Raw genomic sequence first — 23,514 nt, 5'->3', positions numbered from 1 at the left:
ATTTAATATGCTTATTTTAGAAAAAAAATCCTGTAATTCTTTTTCACTAATGGCAAGATTGTTAGTAATGTTGAGTTTGAGTATTTTTAATACATTTTATATTTCTGTTTTCTTAAAGGTCACGAAGACAGAATTGGAGAAACTAAAATCTAGCTATAGACAACTAATAAAAGAAGTAAATTCTGCCAAAGAAAAGTATAAAGAAGCTGTGGCTAAAGGTATGACTGACTTGTATTAATTTTATCTATTTATTATTGTGGTTTTAGAATGTACTAAAACTCTTACAGTGAAACAAGACAATGTTTTTATTTTAAGCAACTTGATTGCAATATTAAAAAACCAAAATGTCTTAAGTAAGGCTAATTGTCATATATATTGATGGTACTGTTTTTGAAAATCAAAACAAATGATAGCCCTTCCTTAAAATAAATGGTAGCTCTGCTCTAAACTCATCATTCCTTCAGTGGACATATTTTGAATGTAAAATTGCTCAAATCCACTGTAATAGTGGTAAGCAGGTTGCAGCTCTGTCTCATCTACATTGTAGCTGCAGCCTATTTACATCCTGTGATCTTTTATGGTTGCTGCAGTGGCAGCGACATCAATTCTTGACACTTAGTAGAATGGATCCAAATTGTTTAACCTTAAGCAAAAGGGGGAAAATAATTCATTGGTATGCTGGGACGTTTTAAAGCTTTTAAGGGAATGGTGTGTCCAAATTGCATGTTTTTTGATTCCTGTTGATTTGTACTAATGATTAGGTAAATGAGAGCCTTTGTTCTATTGTCTGTTGAAATATCTTGTTAATGACTGGTGGGTTTTTTACATGCTTCCTAAGATTATTTTTTTTTTCTTTAAAGAAAATTAATTGGACGGCAGTGTGTAAATATAATTCTAAGATCCATCTTTACTTTTTGTATGACTGCCTAAAATGATACTTATTGTCCTTGGTTCTGTTGTACTATAGTTCATAGTGCAGTATAGTAGCTATCGGTGCTGAGAGAAAGATTGTTTCTTTCCAAATTTGTCCAAAATTCTGGGCGAAAACTGATAAATGAACGTGTTGAGGGATGTTAAGAGCGTGGCTTCCTCCTCCAGCTGCTCTGGCCCAGGACTCCCTCCTGCCTGGCTTCTGGAGCCCAGCCCGGTGTGCCCAGGGACCTGGGGTCCCTCTGCCCAGGCTGAGGAATGTGACTGCCACTTTCCCATTTGCAGGTTCAACCAGTAGCGAAGCTGAGCATGTATCCCAGAGAGACAGGCGTGCACACAGGCAGAGGATGCTGACACGACTGGTTACACAGACTGCCACAGATAAGGCACTGCCTTCAACAGCTCCTACGTATAGGACTCTCATAAAACATAAACATAGACAGACAAGTCCCCTTCCTCTTTGGCTGGTAGAGATAGGTCACTAGTGAAAGCACACACATGACACTTTAGGTTCAAAAGCACATGCACGTTTGCAGATCCCTCAAGTACTGGCACAGCCCCTCTGTACCCCTGCCCAGATCCTGGGCCCTCTTACCTGCTTCATGGGTCCCCTACTTGCTGGCTAGTCCAGCTTGATGCTCACTAGCAAGCATGCACACACTTATCCCATAGGCACTCTGCACTTGCAAGTCCACCTAGGTATACCAGCATGGACCCTTGCCCGTCTGATACCCCTGCCCAGACCCAGGGCCTCCTACTTGCCAGCTAGTCCAGCTTGAAGTTTGCTAGTGAATATACATGCACACTAGATTTGGGGAAGATACAGACACTCAGCCCCCACCAGCAGCTGGCACTAAGCACATGGGCTGTGACATGCAGTCCCACTCCAGCTGCTGGCACTGAGCCCCTTACTCACACCGGTCCCTCCCAGTAGCTGGTTTTCGGGACAAACGCTGTTCCCGCTCCAGTGGTTGGAGTTTAAAGTCCCCCACTTTATCCAGCAGCTGATACCAGAGGCCACAGGCTACCTACACCCCTGGTCCGACTCCAGTAGCTGGCACCAAATCCACTCATGCTGATCCCACCCAGTAGCTGGCATTCCAGGCACAAAGTCTGTAGGACCCTACCTAGGTCTAGAGATCTATGGCCCCCTTCAACTACTGATGCTAGGACCCTCGCTCACTCTAGTAGCTGACAGCACAGGCTGCAGGACACCTATACCCCCTGTCTGACTCCAGTAGTTGGCACCAAATTCCACTCACACACAGGTCTCACCAGTAGCTGGTGCTTAGTCCTTGCAGAGCACACACAAGACAGAGTGAGATTATGCAGAGAGATAGTTAAGAAAAGATTTAATAAGAAGATATAATAAGATAGGGTAGACTCCAGTGACCAGGTGCAGGGCTCAGCCAGACAAGCGTACTGACTGGTCCCATTCTACCTGCAACCAGCTGCTTTGATAGTTTGCCTGCAGTTTCTTGCTAGCCCCTCAATTAGTGTGACTGACTAGGTTTGTTTCTGGTTATTGTCTTTGTCAAGGCTAATTGGTCAGATTTTATGTCTCTGTGTTGTGTCTCCTTCCCTTTCCTTATCCTACAGGCTGAAGAAATAAACTCTCACACTCCACATATCGTAACCAATTAGTATGACTGGCCAGGTTTGTTCTTATCATGACCTCCCTTATCATTTGTCCCTCAGATTTTTCTCTGTCTGCTCTTGTTTATGGCTCCTTTGACCAGATACCCTTAAAGGAGCAGACACTCTCCTTCCACATACCCTTACATATTTGAACGTTTATTGTTCAAAGACAAAATGGCATCGGATAAGAGAAATTATACTTAGTGCTGTTTAGCTTAATTTTTTTTAACTGGTGTTCATGTTAATTTAAAAATGTAAATATATACTCAGTTGTTAATTTCATCTAGTTCCCTATCTGTCTTCTATGTTGCTTTAATTTGAAGTTTATCCCCAAGCAACTACATAACATGGGAACTTATAGTACATAATATTAAAATTATAACAGGATGTTGTGATCTAATATGTTCTTTTTATTCCTTCTTTCTGTTCTAGTTCTGGTCATTGTTCTTCATTCCTTATGCACCAAACTTTCCCATTGAAATCAAAGAGTGTTTTGGCTATTCAGTAACTGCAATGTTTTGATGGTTTCCTGATTAACTGATGTGGTGGGTTAACCTTAGATGGTTGCCAGGTTTCCACTAAGCTGCTCTCACTCCCCCTCCTCAATAGGACAGGGGGAGAAAATAAGATGAAAAAAGCTCATGGGTTGAGAAAATGACAGGGAGATCCCTTACCAATTAGAGTCACAGGCAAAACAGACTCACCTTGGGGATGATTAATTTTATTTATTGCCAATTAATAACAGAGTAGGATAGTGAGAAGCAAAGACAAAAAACACCTTCCCCCCCTGCATCCCTCTTCTTGCCAGGTTCAACTTCACTTCTTTGTTCCTAACTCTTCTGCCTTCCCCTGAGCAGTGCAGGGTAGATGGGGAATGGGGGTTGTGGTCAGTCCCTAACAGTTTGTCTCTGCCAATCCTTCCTCCTCATGCTCTTCCCCTGCTCCAGCATGGAGCCCCTCCCATGGGATACAGTCCTTCATGAACTGCTCCAATGTGGGTCCTTCCTACGGGCTGCATTTCTTCAAGAATTTCTCCAGCATGGGCCCTTTCCATGGGGTACAGTCCTTCTGGAATGGACTGCTCCAGTGTGGGTCCCCCACAGGCCACAGTTCCTGCCAGAAAACCTGCTCCAGAATGGGCTCCTCTCCACAGGCTGCAGCTCTTGCCAGGAGCCTGCTCTGGTGTGGGCCCTCCATGGCTGCAGCTTCCTTCAGGGCATATCCGCCTCTTCCAGCATGGGGTCTTCCACAGGCTGCAGGGTGGATATCTGCTCCAATGTCATCCTCCATGGGCTGCAGGGGGACAACCTGCTTCACCATGGTCTTCACCACAGGCTGCTCTTGCCCCTGATACACCTATTCCCTGTCACGGGGGAGATTTTAGACTGCTTAAAGAACCACCACCAAAGGTATCCGCAAAAGTGGTTTTATTGAAGTAAGATGTTTGTAAAAGTGAGACTTAACAAAGTCTGATGGCAAGATTCACTCTATTACTTACTGCACAGAGGATGTAATAATAATTCAAAGTTACCAATACAAAATCTTAGTGCACTATAATACAAGGGTATTCACAATGTTGGTCACTTACCAAAGATCTGCAGTTGGTAAGGGAGGGTCTCAACCTCGAAGAGTAACCTTGAGAGGCGTCCCAGCTCAAGGGGAGATCGCTGCCATGCAGCCAGCTGCTTAGCAGGGAGAGCTCAAAAATAGCTCACTCAGGCTGTCATATTTATGGAATAAAGTGGTTGGCTTATAGTCAAATTACATGCGATGGAAAAGGTAAGCATGTGACTCCTTGTACCCACAACTTACTTTGTTCCTTGACAAATTAGTCTTGGAAGAACCACCTGGTATTCATGTGTTAATCACACGATTGGTGTTCCAGTTTCCAAGCTCATATGCATCAATGCTCACCGTGTCACCCTGTTCCTGTGTGGGTTTTCAAAGAACAGACTGGAACTAGAGAAGTTCTTGGCCCGGTTACAGCCTAGGCCTTTACTTCCTTTGGAGGCTGAACCAAACTACCACTAGTTTGGTCAAGGAGTTGAGTGCATGCATCACATTCCCTCTCCTTCACTGACTTTGGTGTCTGCAGGACTGTGTTTCTGAGTTGGTTTTTTTTCTCACTCCTTTCTCTCACAGCTGCTGTGCAGTGTTGGGGTTTTTTTTTACCCTTTCTTAAATATGTTATCACAGAGGTGCCACCAGTGTTGTTGATTGGCTCAGCTTTGGCCAGCGGTGGGTCTGTTTTGGAGTCATCTGGAACTGGGTCTGTCCAGCATGGGGGCAGCTCCTGGTGTCTTCTCACAGAAGCCACCCTGCAGCCCCCCTGCTATCAAAACCTTTCCATGTAAACCCAATACAACTGAATTATTATTATTTTTTTAAAAATAAAAAACTGTACTGGTTTTGGCTGGGATAGAGTTAAATTTCTTCATAGTAGATTGTATTGGGGCTATGTTTTGGATTTGTGCTGGAAACAGTGTTGATGACACACTGATGTTTTATTTACTGCTGAGCAGTGCTTACACAGCGTCAAGGCCTTTTCTGCTCCTCTCACTGCCACGCCACTGTGTAGGTTGGAGGTGAAAAAAAAGTTATGAGGGGACACAGTTGGGACAGCTGACCCCAACTGACCAAAGGGATATCGCATACCATATGATGTCATGCTCAGCAATAAAACTAGGGGGGAGGTTGGCAGGGGGGCCGCTGCTCAGTGACTGGCTGGACATCGGTCGGTTGGTAGTGAGCAATTGTTTTCATTTGCATCACTTGTCTTTCTTGGGTTTTATTTTCCTTTTATCTTTGATTTTTTTTTCTCTTTTCCTTACATTTCAAAAAAATTATTATTATTTCTTTTTAATTATTAAACTGTTTTTATCTCAACCCATGAGTTTCTCACTTTTACCCTTTCAATTTTCCCCCATCCCACTGGGGGGGAGAGTGAGTGAGTGGCTGTGTGGTGCTTAGTTGCCGGCTGGGGTTAAACCATGACAAAAACAAAAAAGTGCTGTTTTTAAGACACTTAATTCTATTGTGGTTTTTCCTTAACCTTCTTATTCCTTCTTCCATTTAATATGTCTTCCATTATTATATTTCTTACTTAATTTTGCTTTCTGTACCATCTTAGTGTAAATCTCAGTTAACAAACTGACCCTCAGAAAAATGTTGCAGCTTTTTTGCCAAGAATTGCAAAATTAAATGTCTTACAGCTTCTCTTATGCCTCTGCCCCAGCTGTGTTCTTGATTACAAATATTTTTGTAGTTGTAGTGGTGTAGATAATAAATCAGTAAATCAGTTCAGGTCAGCTGAGCTGCTGTAATTTTTTTAAGCCATGGTATTTTCATAGGGTTTCTGAGCCCTGGAATTGTCAAGCTGGTTTGTGAGGTGAACAAGTTATGGAGGTCTGAGTAACTAGTGGTTTGGGGTTTTTTTTGGTTTTTGGGTTTTTTTTACAAAAAAACCCAGGTACAGTACCTACCAGAAGATTGGGAGGGCATAACCAAGTATTGAAAGTAAGATGAAAAAAATTTTCTTAAAAGACATACATCAGCTTTTACAAGAAATGTGTTTCAAAAGAGCACAAAAAGGACTCAGCGGTTAGGGTAAACAGTCAAAGTTCTTCGTTATAGATAAGAAAGAACTTGAAATGGAATAAATCTTTATTGGTAAAGAGGTATATGAAGAATGATCTAAAGAAGTAATGCTTTTAATGCTAATAAGGTCAGGGCTAGATTGTAGTATTTGGGAACATCTTCCAGGCCCAGTGTCATATCATGGCTATAGCAGGGACAATATCTTGGCATGTGCTTTCTTTTGTTACCAAGGAACTTGGTGTCTAGGAGAAGCCTGGATGCATGCATAAGGAGAAAGTTAAGTACTCCAGCCCACACACTTATCTGAACAATAGGAGATCTAGAAATAAAGGATGTGCCATGGAGCTCATCTTCTAGCAGGGTAGTTACAATTTAAGAGAGCTAATAGAGAAATGAAACATTAATATCTGAGGCATGTACTGAAGCTGTCTAGGAAGTTCCTTGAGAGCCAACAGACAGCAGTAAAAAAAACCCAGAGGATTTGACAAATGCTTTAGGATTTGGAAGGGTGTTTGTCATGGGTGTACACTATCACCTGAGCTTCTTTACACAAGTTCTGTATCAGAGTGGGAGAAGTACTGTTAAGTAATGTGGAAGGAGTTTGGGCCCAGAAAGACTTTCTGCTAATGATTAGGAAGACAAGGATTATAGCAATTAATAATAAACATGATTTAAGATGATTTTTGGTGGTTGCATAAGCTACTGAAGAGGTGAAAGTATTGGAGTATCTGAGGTTTATGGTAAATGTTAAAGGAAGCAGCAATAAAAACATTTATCCTGGGAAGATTTATTACTACATCTCAGGTTCTGCTGTATAAGATAACAATTTTGGAGAGATCAGAGTTGATTTTTCTTTTTCTTTTCTCATAAAATACCACATGAAAGAAAAAAAACCCCACCAAACTAAACAACAACAAAACCCTTTTCAAAAAGAACTGCAGAACAGCAGCATGCCCTTTAGAATTGTGAGGTTCAATAGAATAGATATATTTTTATTTTAAAATGGTTAAAGAAAATTTTACTATTTCTCATGAAAAACTACAGCCGAAATTAATGAAAACAAAAAAGGTGATTGCTACCATGTCTCATTCACAGATGGGGGGGGGGGGGTTAGGTTTTTTATTTGGTTTGTTTTTTTTTTAAAGGGGTGTGGGTGAGGGAAAGTATCTATGCTGTGTCCCTTTGTATTCTTAAAAAGTCTTCTGGGCCAACTCAGAACGGGGAGTTAACAAAAGAAGGTAGGAAAGAGAGCATTTGATTATCAGCTGCCATTCAGTTGCCTAGTATTATTTGCTTTTATATTCCAAATGGTGTATTCATTCTAAAACTGGGTTTGAAATACCTAGAATTTTTTTTTATATTTGGTAAGGTATTTTAATCCTGTTTGTTGCTACTTTTTCAAGATAAATTAATTAAATTGTACCTTTGAAAAGCAATGCTTGGGTGAATATTAAATATTCTTTAGTATTTAGTAGATTTATAGTTTTTTTCTGATCTGATCTAATTTTTCCCTTCCATGATATTGGATAGTGTGTTGACAGTGAATGTGTCCTTCAGTGCCTTACAAGCTTGGATGATAAAGATTATATTTATGTAACATATCATTAGACTTCTGTAATATATAGCACAAAATAATATCTTTGGATTTTGGGCAGCTGGCATCCCAGATTATAAAGGTCATCTTAAATTTGAAGCATGACTTCCATTGGCCTCATACTATCTGTGAGCATCCAGCACTGCTGCAAATAGGACCTGGAGTACCGAATTACTCCTTAGAAATGAGGAATGTCCTATAAAAGAAACGAATGTTTTATAAAAGCTTGGTTTGAGTAACTTACCTAAGATATAAAGCTATTCATGGGGATTAGGATAGAGTTTAGTTCTCCAAACCAATGTTCAACTTGAGACTATAATTTTTCCTTTTATTTCCTTACCAGTGAGTTCTAGTCTCTCTCCTAGGCATTCCAGTTCCACTTTTGTAAAATAGTACCTTTCCTCTGGTAAACAGAGTCACCGTTATGGTATCTGGCCTCATCTGCCTAGAGCAGAGGTGGGCAATTACCGCATAGAAAATCTGACTTTGTCTTCTGTCCCTGGGCTAGAGCATGCTCAATTACTTGTAAATTTGCACAATACCTTTACAAGCTGGTCAACCTAAGAAGTTATGCAAGTCACACAAAGGAACAATTTAGAAATTTCTCTATTTTGCAAGTGTAATGATATTGAAATTTGGCATGGGGTCAGTCTGGTGTGGGGTCTTCCAGGGCCTGCAGTGTGAATATCTGTTCTGGCATGGGTTCTTCCACAGGCTACAGGGGAATCTCTGCTCTGGTGCCTGGATCATCTCCTCCTGCTCCTTCTCTGACCTTGGTGTTAGCACTGCTGTTTCTCACTTCTTCCCCTGCCCCCCCCAATCCTCTGCCTATCCAGCATTTTTGCCCTTTCTTAAATATGTTTTCACAGAGGTGCCACCAACTTTGCTGATGGGCTCAACTTTGGCATGTGGTAGGTCTGTTACGGAGCTGTCTGGAACTGGATGTGTCTGGCACAGGAGGCAGCCTGAGGAGGACCCCATTCTGGAGCAGTGGGATACTTCCTGAAGTAATTGCAGCCCATGGCGAACCCACACTGGAGCAGGGGAAAAGTGTGAGGAGAAAGGAGCACAGCAGAGAGGAACTGTTATGTACTGACTCTTTTGGAAAGATAGGAAGGTGTCGTGGTTTAGCCCCAGCTGGCAACTAAGCACCACGCAGCTGCTAACTCACTTCCTCCCCACCCAGTGGGATGGGGGAGAGAATCGGGGAAAAAAAGTAAAACTTGTGGATTGAGATAAAGACAGTTTAATAGGACAGAAAGGAAGAAAATAATAATAATAATTATTATTGTCATTTTATTATTATAATAAAAGAATTGGAATATAGAAAACAAGTGATGCACAATGCAATTGCTCACCACTTGCAGACCGATGCCCAGTTAGTTCCCAAGCAGCAATCCACATCCCCCAGGCCAACTCCCCCCAGTTTATATACTAGGCATTGACATCACATGGTATGGAATACCCCTTTGGCCACTTTGGGTCAGCTGCCCTGGCTGTGTCCCCTCCCAACTTCTTGTGCCCCTCCAGCCTTCTTGCTGGCTGGGCATGAGAAGCTGAAAAATCCTTGACTTGAGACTAAACACTACTGAGCAACAACTGAAAACATCAGTGTTATCAACATTCTTCTCATACTGAATCCAAGACATAACACTATACCAGCTACTAGAAAGAAAATTATCTCTATCCCAGCCAAAACCAGGACAGAAGGGAAGAAGGAGGAGTTGGAGTTGCACTTCATGTAAAAGAGAAATTTGAGTGTATGGAGGTGAGCTATGGAGTCCATGAATGTTCTATCAAATGCCTTTGAATCGAGATTGGAGGGATCGTCACCAAGGGGGATCTTGTGTTAGGTATCTGTTACCCAATGAGGATGACAAGGCTGATGAAACCTTACTTTGGCTGCTCAAGGAAGTCTCAGGACAACAGAACCTGGTCCTCATGGGTGACTTAAATTACCCGGACGTTTGTTGGGAAAACAGCACAAGTCGTCCATCAGGTTCCTGGAATGCATTGAGGACTGCTTCCTGCTACAGATGCTAGACATGCCGACTAGGAACAACGCATTGCTAGATTTACTGCTCACAAACCGAGAAGACTTACTTGACAACATAACTACCAATGGTAGCCTTGGATACAGCGACCACAACATTGTGGAGTTTAAGATCCTGCCAAGCATGCTGAAGGCCAGTAGTAGGACAAAGATCCTGGATTTTAGAAGAGCCAACTTCAAGATGCTCAGAGTCCGACTGTGAGGGATTCCATGGGAAGCATCCATGGAGGGCAAAGGAGCTTGTGAGGGCTGGGAGTTATTCAAGAACAACGTCCTGAAAGCACAAGAACAGTCCATCCCCTACAAAGGGAAAGGAAGAAAGCAGAACAAGAGGCCACCCTGGCTTAACAAAGAGCTTTTGGATGTGCTTAAAAGCAAAAAAGAAGTGTACTGGCTATGGAAAGGCAGCCAAATAGCCATCGAGGACTACAAGAACCTTACTAGGGCATGCAGAGATGCAGTCAGGAAGGCTAAGGCTCAGCTAGTACTGAAATTGGCCAGAGATGTCAAGTACAACAAGAAAGGGTTCTTCAGGTACGTGAGCAGTAAGCCCAGGGAAGACAGAGGCCCATTGCTAAACAGGGCAGGGAAGCTAGTCACTACTAATGCTGACAAGGCAGAGGTTCTCAGTATCTTCTTTGCCTCTATCTTTACTGACGTAGTTGGACCACAGATCACAGGATCAAGTAGCTATGACAATGCATGTGTCAACCCACCAGTAGTGGAGGAAGGGCTGGTCTGCGGCCTCTTGCAAGGTCTCAACCCACATAAATGTATAGGAAGTGGCTGACATTGGTCAGGCAGTTGGACTAGATGATCGTTGTACGTCCCTTCCAACTGAAATAGTCTATTCTATTCTATTCTAACATTGCTGACATTGTTGCGAGGCCACTGTCTATAATCTTTGAAAAGTTGTGGAGATCAGGGGATATCCCTAATGACTGGAAGAGGGCAAATGTCATACCCATCTACAAGAAAGGCCCAAAAGAGGACCCAGGAAACTACAGGCCCATTAGTCTTACTTCAGTCCCTGGGAAAGTAATGGAACGAGTCCTCCTAGAAACTATCACAAGCCAAATGAAGCAAGTGATTAGGAAAAGCCAACATGGATTTACCAAGGGCAAATCATGTCTGACTAACCTGATCACCTTCTAGAACAAAATAACATCTTTTGTTGACATGGGGAGAGCAGTGGATGTTGTTTACCTGGACTTCAGCAAAGTGTTCAATGCTGTTTCCCACAGCCGTCTCCTGGACAAACTGGCAAGATACAGACTGGATGGGTGGTCTGCAAGATGGGTAGGAAATTGGCTAACAGGCCGCACTCGGAGGGTGGTGGTCAATGGTTTTTACTCAGGCTGGCAGCCTGTTACAAGTGGGGTCCCCCAGGGGTTGATACTGGGCCCCAACTGTTCAACATCTTCATAAATGACCTGGATGATGGGATTGAAAGCACCCTCACTAAGTTTGCTGATGACACTAAACTGGGTGGTGAGGTGGACACTCCAGAAGGGTGAGCCATCTTACAGAGAGACCTGGACAGGCTGGAAGAGTGGACTAGCAAGAACAGTATGAAGTTAAACAAAGACAAGTGCAAAGTCCTGCACCTGGGTTAGAATAACCAAAGAGCCTAGTACAGGCTTTGATCTGTGTGGCTGGGGAGCAGCCTTGCTGAAAGGGACCTGGGGGTCCTTGTGGTCAACAAGCTGAACATGAGTCAGCAGTGCGCCGCTGCAGCAACAAAGGCACATTGGATCCCAGGCTGCATCCACAGGGGCATTACTATCAGAGATAGAGATGTGATCATCCTACTCTACTCAGCACTTGTCAGGTTGCACCTGGAGTACTGTGTCCAGTTCTGGTCCCCACAATTCAAGAAAGACATGGACAGACTGGAGAGTGTCCAAAGGAGGGCCATGAAGATGATCAAGGGGCTGGAGAACCTGCCCTATGAGGAAAGACTGAAGGAGTTAGGTCTTTTCTCCCTGGAGAAGAAAAGGCTTGGGGGGCACCTCATCACAATATTCTGGTACTTAAAGGGTGGCTACAAAGAAGACGGAAGCTCTCTCTTCACAAAGAGTCACATGGAGAAGACAAGGGGCAACGGGTACCAGTTGTACTGGGAGAGGTTTCATTTCAACATAAGAAAGAATTTTTTTTACAGTGAGAACAATCAATCACTGGAACAACCTCCCCAGGGACATGGTAGAGTCCTCATCACTGGAGGTTTTCAAGACATGACTGGACAGGGTGCTAAGATAATCTCATCTAGGCTCCCTTTCCCATCAAAAGTTGGACAAGACAGTCCCTTCCAAAGTGGGCTGTCCTGATTCTATGACTGTAACCCCCCATCCTCCCCCTGTTCTATTGGGGTGTGGGATAGATGAGTTGGGAGTGAAGTTAAGCCTGGGAAAAGGGGGGTGGGGGAAGGTGGAGCTTTAATTTTTGTTTGTTTGTTTGTTTCTCACTACCCAAATCTATTTTAATTGGTAATAAATTTCCCCAAGTGGAGTCTTGTGCCTGTGATGGTAACTGGTAAGCAATCTCCCTGTCTTTTTCTTGACCCATGACCTTTTTCATCCTATTTTCTTCCCCTGTCCTGTTTAGGAGGGGGAGTGATCGAGCAGCTGGGTGGGCATCTGGCTGCTGGCTGAGGTTCACCCACTACAATCCATTTTTGTGCCCTATGTGAGGCACCAAGAAGTCCTGTGGTCAGTTGACCCAAGCTGGCAGCCAAACACCCAGCCTGCCTCTTGCCCACTCCCCTCTCCCATGGGATGGGGAGAAAAATATAAGGAAGGTGAGAACACTCATGAATTGAGATAATGAGAGTTTAATAGGGAATGCAAAAGCTCTGTGCATAAGGAAAGCAAAAAGAGGAAGTGATTCACTGCTTCCCATGGACAGGCAGCTATCCAGCCCCTTCTTGGAAAGCAGGGCCTCAGCATGCGTAATGGTTGCTTGGGAAGACAAACAGCATAACCCCGACTGTCCCCCCTTCCTCTTCTCCTTGAGCTTTTATTGCTGAGCATGATGTCCTCGAATATGGAATATCTCTTTGGTCAGTTTGGGTCAGCTGTCTTGGCTATGTCTGCTCCTAACCTCTTGCCTACCCCTAGCCTACTTGCTTTTCCAGGGGCAGGGGCAAGCCTTTATGCTGTGCAGGTACTGTTCAATAATAGCCAATGCATTGATGTGTTATCAATGCTCTTTTAGCAACAAATAACACCATATGGGTTGCTATGAACAAAGTTAACGCCAGACCCAGTAGATAAGCATATAATTTCATCTTTTTGTACACATATGTGGAATTGCAGTAGCATAATAAAAATTAAATCACATTTGCAAGCCCTAGGTTGCCTTCTGTTCCCTGGCGATTTTATGATTTAGAGGACACTAATAATATTAACAGTACACCTAGCATATTATACAATATTGTATTTGCTGGGAAAATGTTTTCTGATTCCATTGGTATATAATGAAGTGGTACAGAACAAAAGCTATATCTATGATAAATAAGGAAGCTGTTGAAAAAGCTTTGGTTAAACCAAGTTATTGCCCTGCCACTCTTTGTAATAGCTGAGTGGTCAGATAATACTTTTATTAGGTTGCTGGTGCATTCATTCTGAGCTGTTTGTATAATCGTGATTATACCATTACATCTCCTGGTGGCATATGTTGTCTTTAGATGTCACTGAGATCAGGGAAACTCTTAGGGTTTTGAGTTTGGTTTTGCCTGAAACTCACATTGTAAGATGAAACTAGTAATGCTAGTTGAACTGGCCTGTGTTATTTACAGATGTTAGCAGGGTGAATAAAAGAAATACTGTATTTCACGCATTCCAGCTCAGAGAGAGTACCAGTACTTGCAAGGGCTAGGGTTGTTTCTTGTGCGTGAAATAAAGTTTCTAGCGTAGGGAACACTGGGGAGCATGGTGCCAAGAGATCCTGGTGGCTTTTTGTGGAGTTAGTTTGGGACCAGCTTAGGCATATTGTTTCCATTCAGCATAGACATACAGCCCTGGGATGTGCACTACTCAGTTCTCACAGACCAGCACTCATCATTCTGAGAGAATTTACTAGTGTTATTTATTAGCTCAAACGTGTTATAGCAGTGCATAAGATTGCATTTTTATTTTTCTTACTTTATGCTTTATTATTTGTTTATCTATCTTAACTGCTGATACTCATTACACAGATAACTTTATTCTTAGCTCAGAAGTTTAGATCTTCAGTATTCTGAAAACTTGTATGTATATATAAATAGGTATTTCTCCATCAGAAAACTATTTGTCACTTGCAGTCATGAATTTGTTAAATAAGGTTTGGGGAAAAACAAGTTATCCTCTTAGAAATATATTGAGTGGAGGAGGGAATGCGTGATTTTCTTTTTTTGAAAAAGCAAATTCATTTAAGTCTCTTACAAGACAAAGGGAAAAAAGACCTTAGAGATTAAAAGCCAACATACTCTCTTTATTCTGTCCATTTTTGTGATTTAGGTCTTATGAAAGCCATGTTAATTAAGAGCACTGCACTTGCATCTCTATTTGGAGAGTGATGGTATTTCAGGCTGGTCAGTAAATTTTAGAGTTTGCTTCCTGAGACAGAACTAATAATCAAAGCTATCTTAGTTTAGTTGAGGTAGTTTGCATAAAAAGTACTTTGTAGATCAGTATAAATTATTTTAAAGCCTCTTGACTTCTGGTCTTGTAGAAGCCTAGTGAGGCTGGGTTCAGAATGGGAAACAAAAATGCTTAAAAATCTGTTGACGCGGAAGTCACGGACACTGCGCACAATCAATATGATCAAGCAGATGCCACTTTATTGCCAAGATAGCTCGGTTTATATGTTCATTCTAGTTACTGTTCACGCATAAGCAAATTAGAGATTGGTTAGCATGAGCTGTCCACGCGCCTAGTTACACCTAGTGATTGGTTATAACAACACTGTACACGCGCATAAACATAAGGCATAATTGGTTGTATTAACTAAAACATGCGAAACTTGTCTCAGTCTAATTGGTCAAGATAAGCTGTGGAATTGAGGTTCTTTGCCAAGTTCCCTTTATCGTGGAATGTGCACCTGTGTTCTTCTAATTGGCATCTTTCTTGTTTTGTCTTCTTGTTTATTCTGTTCAAGGCCTTCTAAAGGCATCTGGAATGCTCTTACTACCGTTAGCTAAATATGTGTCCACTAGCAAAGCATCCTTGAAGTCTGCTGCCTACAAAACATCCTTGGCTCACAAATTGATCAATTCTATCGAGTCTGGATTGTTCACTATGTGCCCATTACTTTCCAAGTATCCCACAAATCCCTCTTTTTGTTTTTGAACAATCCAGACTTTAGCCATTGCATTCTGTACCATCCTTCCTAAACAACTGAGTATACAAGGGATAATTAATAACAAGACTACCAATACTAACAAAGCAATTCCCAACATTTTTAACAGATCTCTTATCCATCCCATAATTCCCCAATGGGTAAACAGCCTGTCTAACCATCCCAAACCATCACTAACCTGCAGTTTTTGAACTTGGTCCTTCATCATTTGTATAGCTTTTATGGACCGATTCAGAGTGATCAGATAAATTCATACAACACATTCCATCTAAATCTTCACAACCATGACCATGTGCTAGCAATAGAAAATCAATAGCAGCTCTATTCTGCAACATTGCATGCCGTCTTGCACCGCAAACTCAGCCCAGCAATCGGTAGGTGCCAGCTTTACATGGGCGTCCCCATGGAGGCAACGATGGCCTTGCCGTACACCAGCCCGATGCTCTTCAGAAAATCCCGGTATTTATACATTTGCAGAGGATCGGATTTCAGCACACGTGGCCAGCGGGTGCCAAAATCCGCCTCGGTTGCAATATGGGGAGCCTATGATGCATACGCTCGCTGGCCAGGCGCTCTGCACGAGTCATAGCCATCCTGTCTACTGGTTCATGGGTTTTGTGATGCGGTTGCAATGCACAGAGAATCTTGACCTGTTATGTTGGCCAAGGTAACCTACAAGATCTATGAGCACAATTAATTAAACACAGTAAAAGCAACATTATACCTAATAAAATATACAAGAATAAAAGAAACCCCGCTTTTTAACAAAGATACAAACCAACTCCTAAGTCCCCATCCTGCAGCTAAATGCTGTAAGCCGAAATGACAGCTTTCTTAATTGCGTTAAAGCTCTTGCAGCTCCTTCTTGCCTCTGCAGTTCTGTTATCTTGTTTATTAATTGCTCCACTGTCCAAGTTCCTCATGTCCGTTGTTTTTCTGGTGGTTCAAAGTCCGTTCATACTGCAGCTGTCACGTACTCTGGCCCACTCATGGTAACTGCGGCCTACTTATGCTAACTCCAAATAATCAGGCTCAAAGAAATGTCCCCCATTTTCCATGAAATCTCCCACAATTCCCCCCCTTTTTTTTTTTGTGTGTGTAAGCCAAGTTACATGAAATGCTTTTGCACTCATACGTTCAACTATTTTTATGATACGTGGTACAATCATTACAACTGCTAATATTACAATTAAAATAACTAAGCCATGTATAAGCAAATCTTTCAACCATCTCGTAATTCTTAAACTTGTTAGTCATCCACTTAACCCTGTGTTAGTTATTGTGAGCCTTTTTACTGGGAATCATATTGATATCAGGTGTTAGTAATATAAGTCGTCCGAGGCTACATGGCCTCCCATTAAGTTTCAATGGAATTCCCTCACGCTCTATCCCCACAAATTAAAAACATCCCTGCAGGTAAAGCAGCTGGAATAGAAAAAAAAAAGCGTGATATTCTGGAATAGATATAGTTACACCAAGCTGTAGCATTTCTATATACAGGCAAAATAGCATTTACATTCTGACCCTTTCGAGTGGTGTTATAGGTGTAATTAAACATCACACAGGCATTCATGATGACTGATCCTGACAACTCTAACTCTTGAGGTTCTTGCATTACTTGAGGCAGGTGTGCATACACACCGTCCCAATTATCGACACAGGATTGTGGGTTAGTACAAAGGGAAAATTCAGGCATTGGATCTGGCCAGGTGTCTAGAGGTAACCCCACCAAAGAGGTAGAAAAAGGGTTTTCAGGGGTAGCGACAGAAAGACATATAGCTTCTTGATGCGTTATGTTCACCAAAGTTACCCATACATTCTGTTTTGGTTGTTGGATCATCCATTCTTCACTTATGTGTGTCACCCATAACAGGCCAAATGTAGCAAGGAGGAGGAAAGTGGGGGGGGGGGGGGCGTGCATCAAAGGATACGGTTGGCGGTTTTTCTCGCTTCACAGCAGCCTCCTGATTCTGTAGGGTTTCCTTTAAGCATACGGTTAGGGAGGCTTGGGAACTGTCAGATGGCTGATTAATATTGGCAGTCCCAGGGAGTGGAGCAGAAGTCAAGGGCACAGGAGCAGGCAAACAAGCTCCAAAAGTCTCTCTCGCTGCATTATGTTTTTCTCCCCGCGTTTCTCCTTCGCTTGTGGTGGGAGAGAGAGCAGCAAAAGCAGACGCAGATGCTTTACGATCTGCTTTCATTAATTTCCATAAAGTTGTAAGACCTTTAACTTCTTTAGACCCGTCACTAATTTCATCCCATAGGGAGGTTCCGATAGCTTCCCAGGTACTAAGCTCAAAAGCTGTACCCACACCAATTAAAAGGTTTCTGTTCAATGCTTTAAAAGCTAAATCTTGACTGAGTTGTAAAACTTCTATGGCAAATTGTGCCTGCCATCCTGATCTGGCATAAGGACCTGCCCCCAATAACATTTGAGCTTGCACTCCAAACAAAGGATCCCCGTTCTGTCGTGGGATAGCGGCTGCATTTTCACAGGTCGCTTGCCAGTTTTGATAAAATTGAATCTGCTGGGATGGAAGCAGTAACATTTGCACAATCATTTTAACATCGTATGGTGTCAATAAATGTGCAGAAAATACATGTTGAATAACAGATTGACTGTATGGTGATTTTAACCCATATTAAGTGACTGCTGCCTTAGTTTCCTTTAAAACTTTCCAGTCTAACGTTTCCCAAATGGAACCCCCATGCGCCCCTGCCACAACTGGGAACACAGATGGAATAATTTCACCTTCAATCAAAGCATCTCTGATTACCCCCTTCCATCTTTTTGCCGGATCTCCCACCCCACTCCCTGTTAATAAGGTCGCCGGAGGTGGCTGTGGCAAAGGAGCCACAGCACCGATCTCACCCGATATGTCCTGGGAAACACAAGGATTCATTGGAGGTGGTTGCGGGAACGATGAAAATCCTGCGTTGAAGGGTGGTGGAGGCGCAGGAAAAGTTGAAGACGATGGCTCGGACTTCACCGACGGCTCCAGTTCCTTTAGTTGTGGATCCCCCGAACCTATTGCCCGTTCCTCCTTTCCCTCGAGCGGGGATGGGAGAGTGGATGGTGGCAGTGGTGGATACAGGGATGAGGCAACTGGTTTAGGTGATGAAGGATGAGAATTAGAGACTAAGTTGTTTTCCGTCTCTTCTGCTGGTAGTGGTGGAAATTCTGCCAGGCTGTCGGCTTTTTCTAAGGGCTGATCTCTGGGCTCTGGATCTGCTACCGCAGATTTCCTGACTGCACTAGCCCCTGCGCCGGATACACGGGCTGGAACAACGGCTGGAATGTGTGGTGGCGCAAAGGTGAAGCTCGCCGGGGATGGCATCCCTTGTGGCCCTTCGGGCTGCAGTGCGGCAAAAGCAGAAGCTACTGCCGAACGTTCAGCTTTCATATCTTTTAAAGTTTCTATAATTAACTTCCACATGGTGGAATATCTGCTCGCCTCTTTTGAACCCGAACTTATGTTATGCCATAATTCTTGCCCTATCTTTTCCCAAGTAGGAATGGCAAAAGCATCTCCAAAAGTAGGGAGTAAGCTTTTTTCTCTCGCCCATAGTAGCAGGGCTTTCAGGGTAGACGAGTCATAACTTAATCCTCTCGTAGAGAGCATATGTTGGAGGAGCTTAACCACTGCTGCCTCTTCCTTGGACATAGTGGACCCCATCTCCTCCCCGGCCGCTCGCCTGATCAGGACGAGATTCCCACGACGGTACCGGTACCGCTTTTTTTTTTCCCGAGTGCCGGGGCAGCACTCGCCTCCGGCCGGCTTCCGCACCCTCTCTCCGTCGGTTCCTGTTGTAGAATTCAACACCGATCCGAGGGTCCCTGTTCGGGCGCCACTTGTTGACGCGGAAGTCACGGACACTGCGCACAATCAATATGATCAAGCAGATGCCACTTTATTGCCAAGATAGCTCGGTTTATATGTTCATTCTAGTTACTGTTCACACAGTAACAACACTGTACATGCGCATAAACATAAGGCATAATTGGTTGTATTAACTAAAACATGCGAAACTTGTCTCAGGCTAATTGGTCAAGATAAGCTGTGGAATTGAGGTTCTTTGCCAAGTTCCCTTTATCGTGGAATGCGCACCTGTGTTCTTCTAAGTGGTATCTTTCTTTTTTTGTCTTCTTGTTTATTCTGTTCAAGGCCTTCTAAAGGCATCTGGAATGCTCTTACTACCGTTAGCTAAATATGTGTCCACAAGCAAAGCATCCTTGAAGTCTGCTGCCTACAAAACATCCTTGGCTCACAAATTGATCAATTCTATCGAGTCTGGATTGTTCACTGTGTGCCCATTACTTTCCAAGTATCCCACAAAAATCCATGTAGTTGGTTAATGCACTAGCAGTTTTCCCAGGATGAATAAGAACTATCAAATGAAGAAATCATTTTCATAATCACCTATGGTATTTAGATGTACACAGTATTACATAAAATACTTCATTTAAGCAGATGATGGGATCAGGGAGGTCCTAAGATCAACTAAATAGGTAATACAGAATAATCAATTATAAGGTAAGTTCTACAAGGTGTTATGACTTCATCTTTTCTATTCAATGATGGAAGACTAGAGAAATCAAACTATGAGGAAAGGCTTAATAGAAGAAAAGGACAAATTAGAGGGTTGCCCCCCAAATTGGTAAGCAACAAAGCTTTCTCAAGAATTCACTGTAAATTGTGTAAACTTTTCTTCAGTATTGGGAGTCTGTTACCTTGAATATACCTAGCTACTTTGGCTTGGTATATCACTGTAAGGTTAGTCTTTTTTTTCCCTGTCATACCTAGGTTCTTTAATTGTTTGCTTTAATTTAAGAAGTTTTTAGTCCTTACCAAAATTGACTTAGGAGAAAGGAAATGCTGGGGTCCCACCAGTACTCTCTCTCTTTATCAATCTGTAGAAGCAGTTTTAAGCCCAGCTTTAGGATTCTCTAAAAATATTTTATTGCTTTAAAAAATTGTTGTTAAAGGATCATAAGACCTATTTGAAAGCCTTAGTCATCTCATTCATCTGTATAAAAATTTTTTCAGTAGCATAATGCAAACAAATAGTATAAAGGAACATTCTTTTCTAGACACAGAAATAATCCTCTGTGAAAATGTGCGTCTCCAGAATTGAAATAAATAAGGAAGTGACTATGTGGGAGGTTTGTTATTGATAAACAAATGTGAAGACAACAAAAAATTCAGGAGTTACCTTGGTTATTAGAAATGCTGAAAAACATGTAGCTGAAAAGATAGATGTGGTTGTGGGGAATTATTTGAAAAACTGCTTTCTTAAACACTGGTAAATGTCTAATGCATTACGGTATGCTTCGACTTAGTTTTACATTTCAGTGCTGATGTTTAGAAAAATAAAAGATTCTAAAGTAAACTGAAGGGGTTTTTTTTGTCTGAAACATTATACTCTCAAAACTGGCATCTTTTCTCAAAGGAGTATTGTTGCTTCATTCAAAAAAAAAAAAGCCCTGATACTCCCCTAATATTATTTTCCATTTCCATTTTAAATTTTTCTGAAATAAAATGCTGTGATGCCCTAGTGAAGTTTTAATAGAGAAAATTACCATAATCCAAAACCAAACTCCTTTGCTTTTCTTGGGAAATAAACAGATATCCTAATTGATGCTAAGAATTTTGGATAGTAATTTAAAATAAAAATATTGATTGTATATCTGAGCCACATAAAGATAAACCAAAAAATGGATGAGATGACCAAAAGAACCCTCTAAAAATGCCCAAAGGAGAATAACTTGTTTAGTGCTTGTATGTCATGGTATGAAGGAAAAGAGAGAGAAAAGGTTTTGTTCATGACAGTGACTGATGCTCTTTCATGCAGTTTGTAACAGAACAGATTAAGCTGAGGAGTTTGAGAGTAGAGTTTTGGCTATCATGTTCCATAGTATATAATAGCATAGAAATGATAAGATTTAATTGAAACTATATTAATATAAATCACAAGATTTAAAAATATTAATCTAATGTGAAAAATAATGTGTAATTTGAGAAGTATGAAGAACACTGCAAGGTCAAACAAAGGTATGATTCAACTACCAGCCAAACATCAAATCAGGGCAAGTTTCAGACACTGTAGGGAATGGTTACTGGAAACAAGTAGTTCTAAAGAACAAGCAAGAGATAAGAAAAAGAGACTATTCTGAACTCTGAAAAAGCTACAGTCTCTTTGTGTGTTTTAAGAATGTTGTAAGAACAATACTCCTGTATGAATCCTGTCTACTTTCCTCTCCTCCTGTGTTATCATTTGAAAGGCTTGACTGAGACAATAACTCACATAATACAATGGAGCTTTTAGAAAGTGTGCAAAAGCAAAAGGGAAGCCTGTGCAGGCCCAGAGGGTACTAATAGGCCTTACTGGCTCTCATCAGCCTCCCCCACCCTTGCCCACAGGCTCAGGGGCCCTATTTCAGCTCAGCTCAGCACAGGGCTGTCAGTCCCTGCCTCAGTGATACCATAGGAGTGCCAGTCAGTCTCCAGCTCTGCCACAGCCCTGCCCTGCGTGGCCATGAGCCCCACTGAGCTGGGCCTGACCCACAGGCTGATGTCCCAGCCTGGCCTCTACCCAGCCCTGTCGCCATGTTCCTGCCTGGCCACCCCAGGGCTGGGTCTGATGCTGGGTACCTTCACCAGGCCTGATCATGACCCCTACTTGCAGGCTGATGTTCTGACTTGGCCTCTGCGAATTCCTGTGGAAGTGCCTGATTCCCTGGGCTGGAGACTGCCCCCACCAGCCTGCCCTGTTGCCTTGTTTGGGTTTGGTGGGTCAGGCTGGCAAGGCCCCCTCCACTGCCAGCCCAGGAATCCACCACAACCCCTGGCTCCCCTCAGCAGGTAGCCACTGGCCCATGCTATCTATGCCCTGACAGTCTGAAGTAGTATGAGGGACTACTGATTAGATGGCTTGGGTCAGCAACTGCACTGTTATGGGTTTGTGTGATGGAGTGTTTTGGTAGCGGGGGAGGGAGCTGCAGGGGTGGCTCCTGTGAGAAGCTGCTAGAAGCTCCCCTGGCTCCAAGTCAGACCCACCTCTGGTCCAGGCCGACCCAATCAGTGACGGCGGTAGCGCCTCTGGGATAACATATTTAAGAAGGGGAACCTGCAGGGAGTAGGGGGATTGGAATGTGAGAGGAATGCCTATGCAGATACTGAGGTCAGTGAAGAAGGAGGGGGAGGAGGGGTACCTGAGGAGGTTGATGCCCCTGCAGCCCATGGTGAGACGGGAGGTTGTCCCCCTGCAGCCCATGGAGGTGAACAGTGGAGCAGATGCCCACTTGCAGGCTGTGAAGAAGCCCATGCTGGAGCAGTCAGATGCCCCCAAAGATGGCCGTGACTCCATGGGAAAGCCGGTGCTGGAGCAGTGTGTGACCGAAGATCGGCCCGCGGAAAGGACCCATGCCAGGGAAGTTCATGAGGAACTGCAGCCTGAGGAAAGGACTCACGTTGGAGAAGTTCGTGAAGGACTGTCTCCTGTGGGAGGGACCCCACGGTGGAGCAGGGGACGAGTGAGGAGTCCTCCCCCTGAGGAGGAAGGAGCGGCAGAGACAATGTGTGGCGAGCTGACCCCAACCCCCATCCCCTGTTCCCCTGCGCCGCCGGGGGGAAGAGGTAGAGAGAACCGGGAGTGGAGTTGAGCCGGGAAGGAGGGAGAGGTGGGGGCGGAAGGTGTTCTAAGGTTTGGTTTTACTTCTTAATATCCTTGTTTTGATTTGATTTGTAGTAAATTAAATTGACTTTGTTTCTTCCCCAAGTTGAGCCTGTCTTTTGCCCATGACCATAAGTGGTGAGTGATCCCTCCCAGTCCTTATCTCAACCCATGAGCCTGCCTTTATATTTCTCCTCATCCCACCGTGGCTGGGGGGGAGGAGTGAGCGAGCCGTTGCGTGGTGCTTTGTTACCAGCTGGGTTTAAACCACGACATGCACAAAGGTAGTTCTCATTGGTTATCAATCAAAACCCCTATGTCAAGATCCTACTTTAGAGTTCAGGTAAAGCTCCTTCATGGGGGCACTTGCATACTACTGTTGCTATGTATTATATATAGTTTGGTATGTGTACCACACAGATATGCATGTGTAAACCACAGTTTGGGAGCATCTGCTCTAGTGTGAACTTTGTCTAATCATGTAATGGAAATGCCTCTAACGTAGCCAGACAGTCAATTTTTTTCTCGCTTCATCTTATAGCCTATCTTACTGTTAAAATTTTATTAGGTTAATTGTTACCAAATTTCTTTCTTAGAAGCAAAATGGCATAAAATCCTTCAGCCTTCTCTGTTGTGCATTCCATTAAGAAATTAATCTCGTGTCCTTCAACTGTTACTCCTAATATAT

General features: G+C 43.0%; 1 protein-coding gene across 1 annotated transcript in view; it reads left to right on the top strand.

The window, feature by feature from the left end:
• Positions 1-23,514, top strand: part of LOC128136117 (tyrosine-protein kinase Fer-like) — a 194,526-nt gene that overhangs the window by 29,763 nt on the left and 141,249 nt on the right. The window contains exon 4 of the mRNA XM_052775260.1: positions 119-218. Within this exon, the coding sequence (XP_052631220.1) occupies positions 119-218 (100 nt within the window). The remainder of the gene's footprint in view (positions 1-118; positions 219-23,514) is intronic.

This window comes from Harpia harpyja, chromosome W, assembly GCF_026419915.1.
Source record: "Harpia harpyja isolate bHarHar1 chromosome W, bHarHar1 primary haplotype, whole genome shotgun sequence".
In the NCBI taxonomy this organism is placed as follows: domain Eukaryota; kingdom Metazoa; phylum Chordata; class Aves; order Accipitriformes; family Accipitridae; genus Harpia; species Harpia harpyja.
Note: the sequence above shows the minus strand (reverse complement) of the source record. Positions and strands in the feature narration are given on the sequence as shown.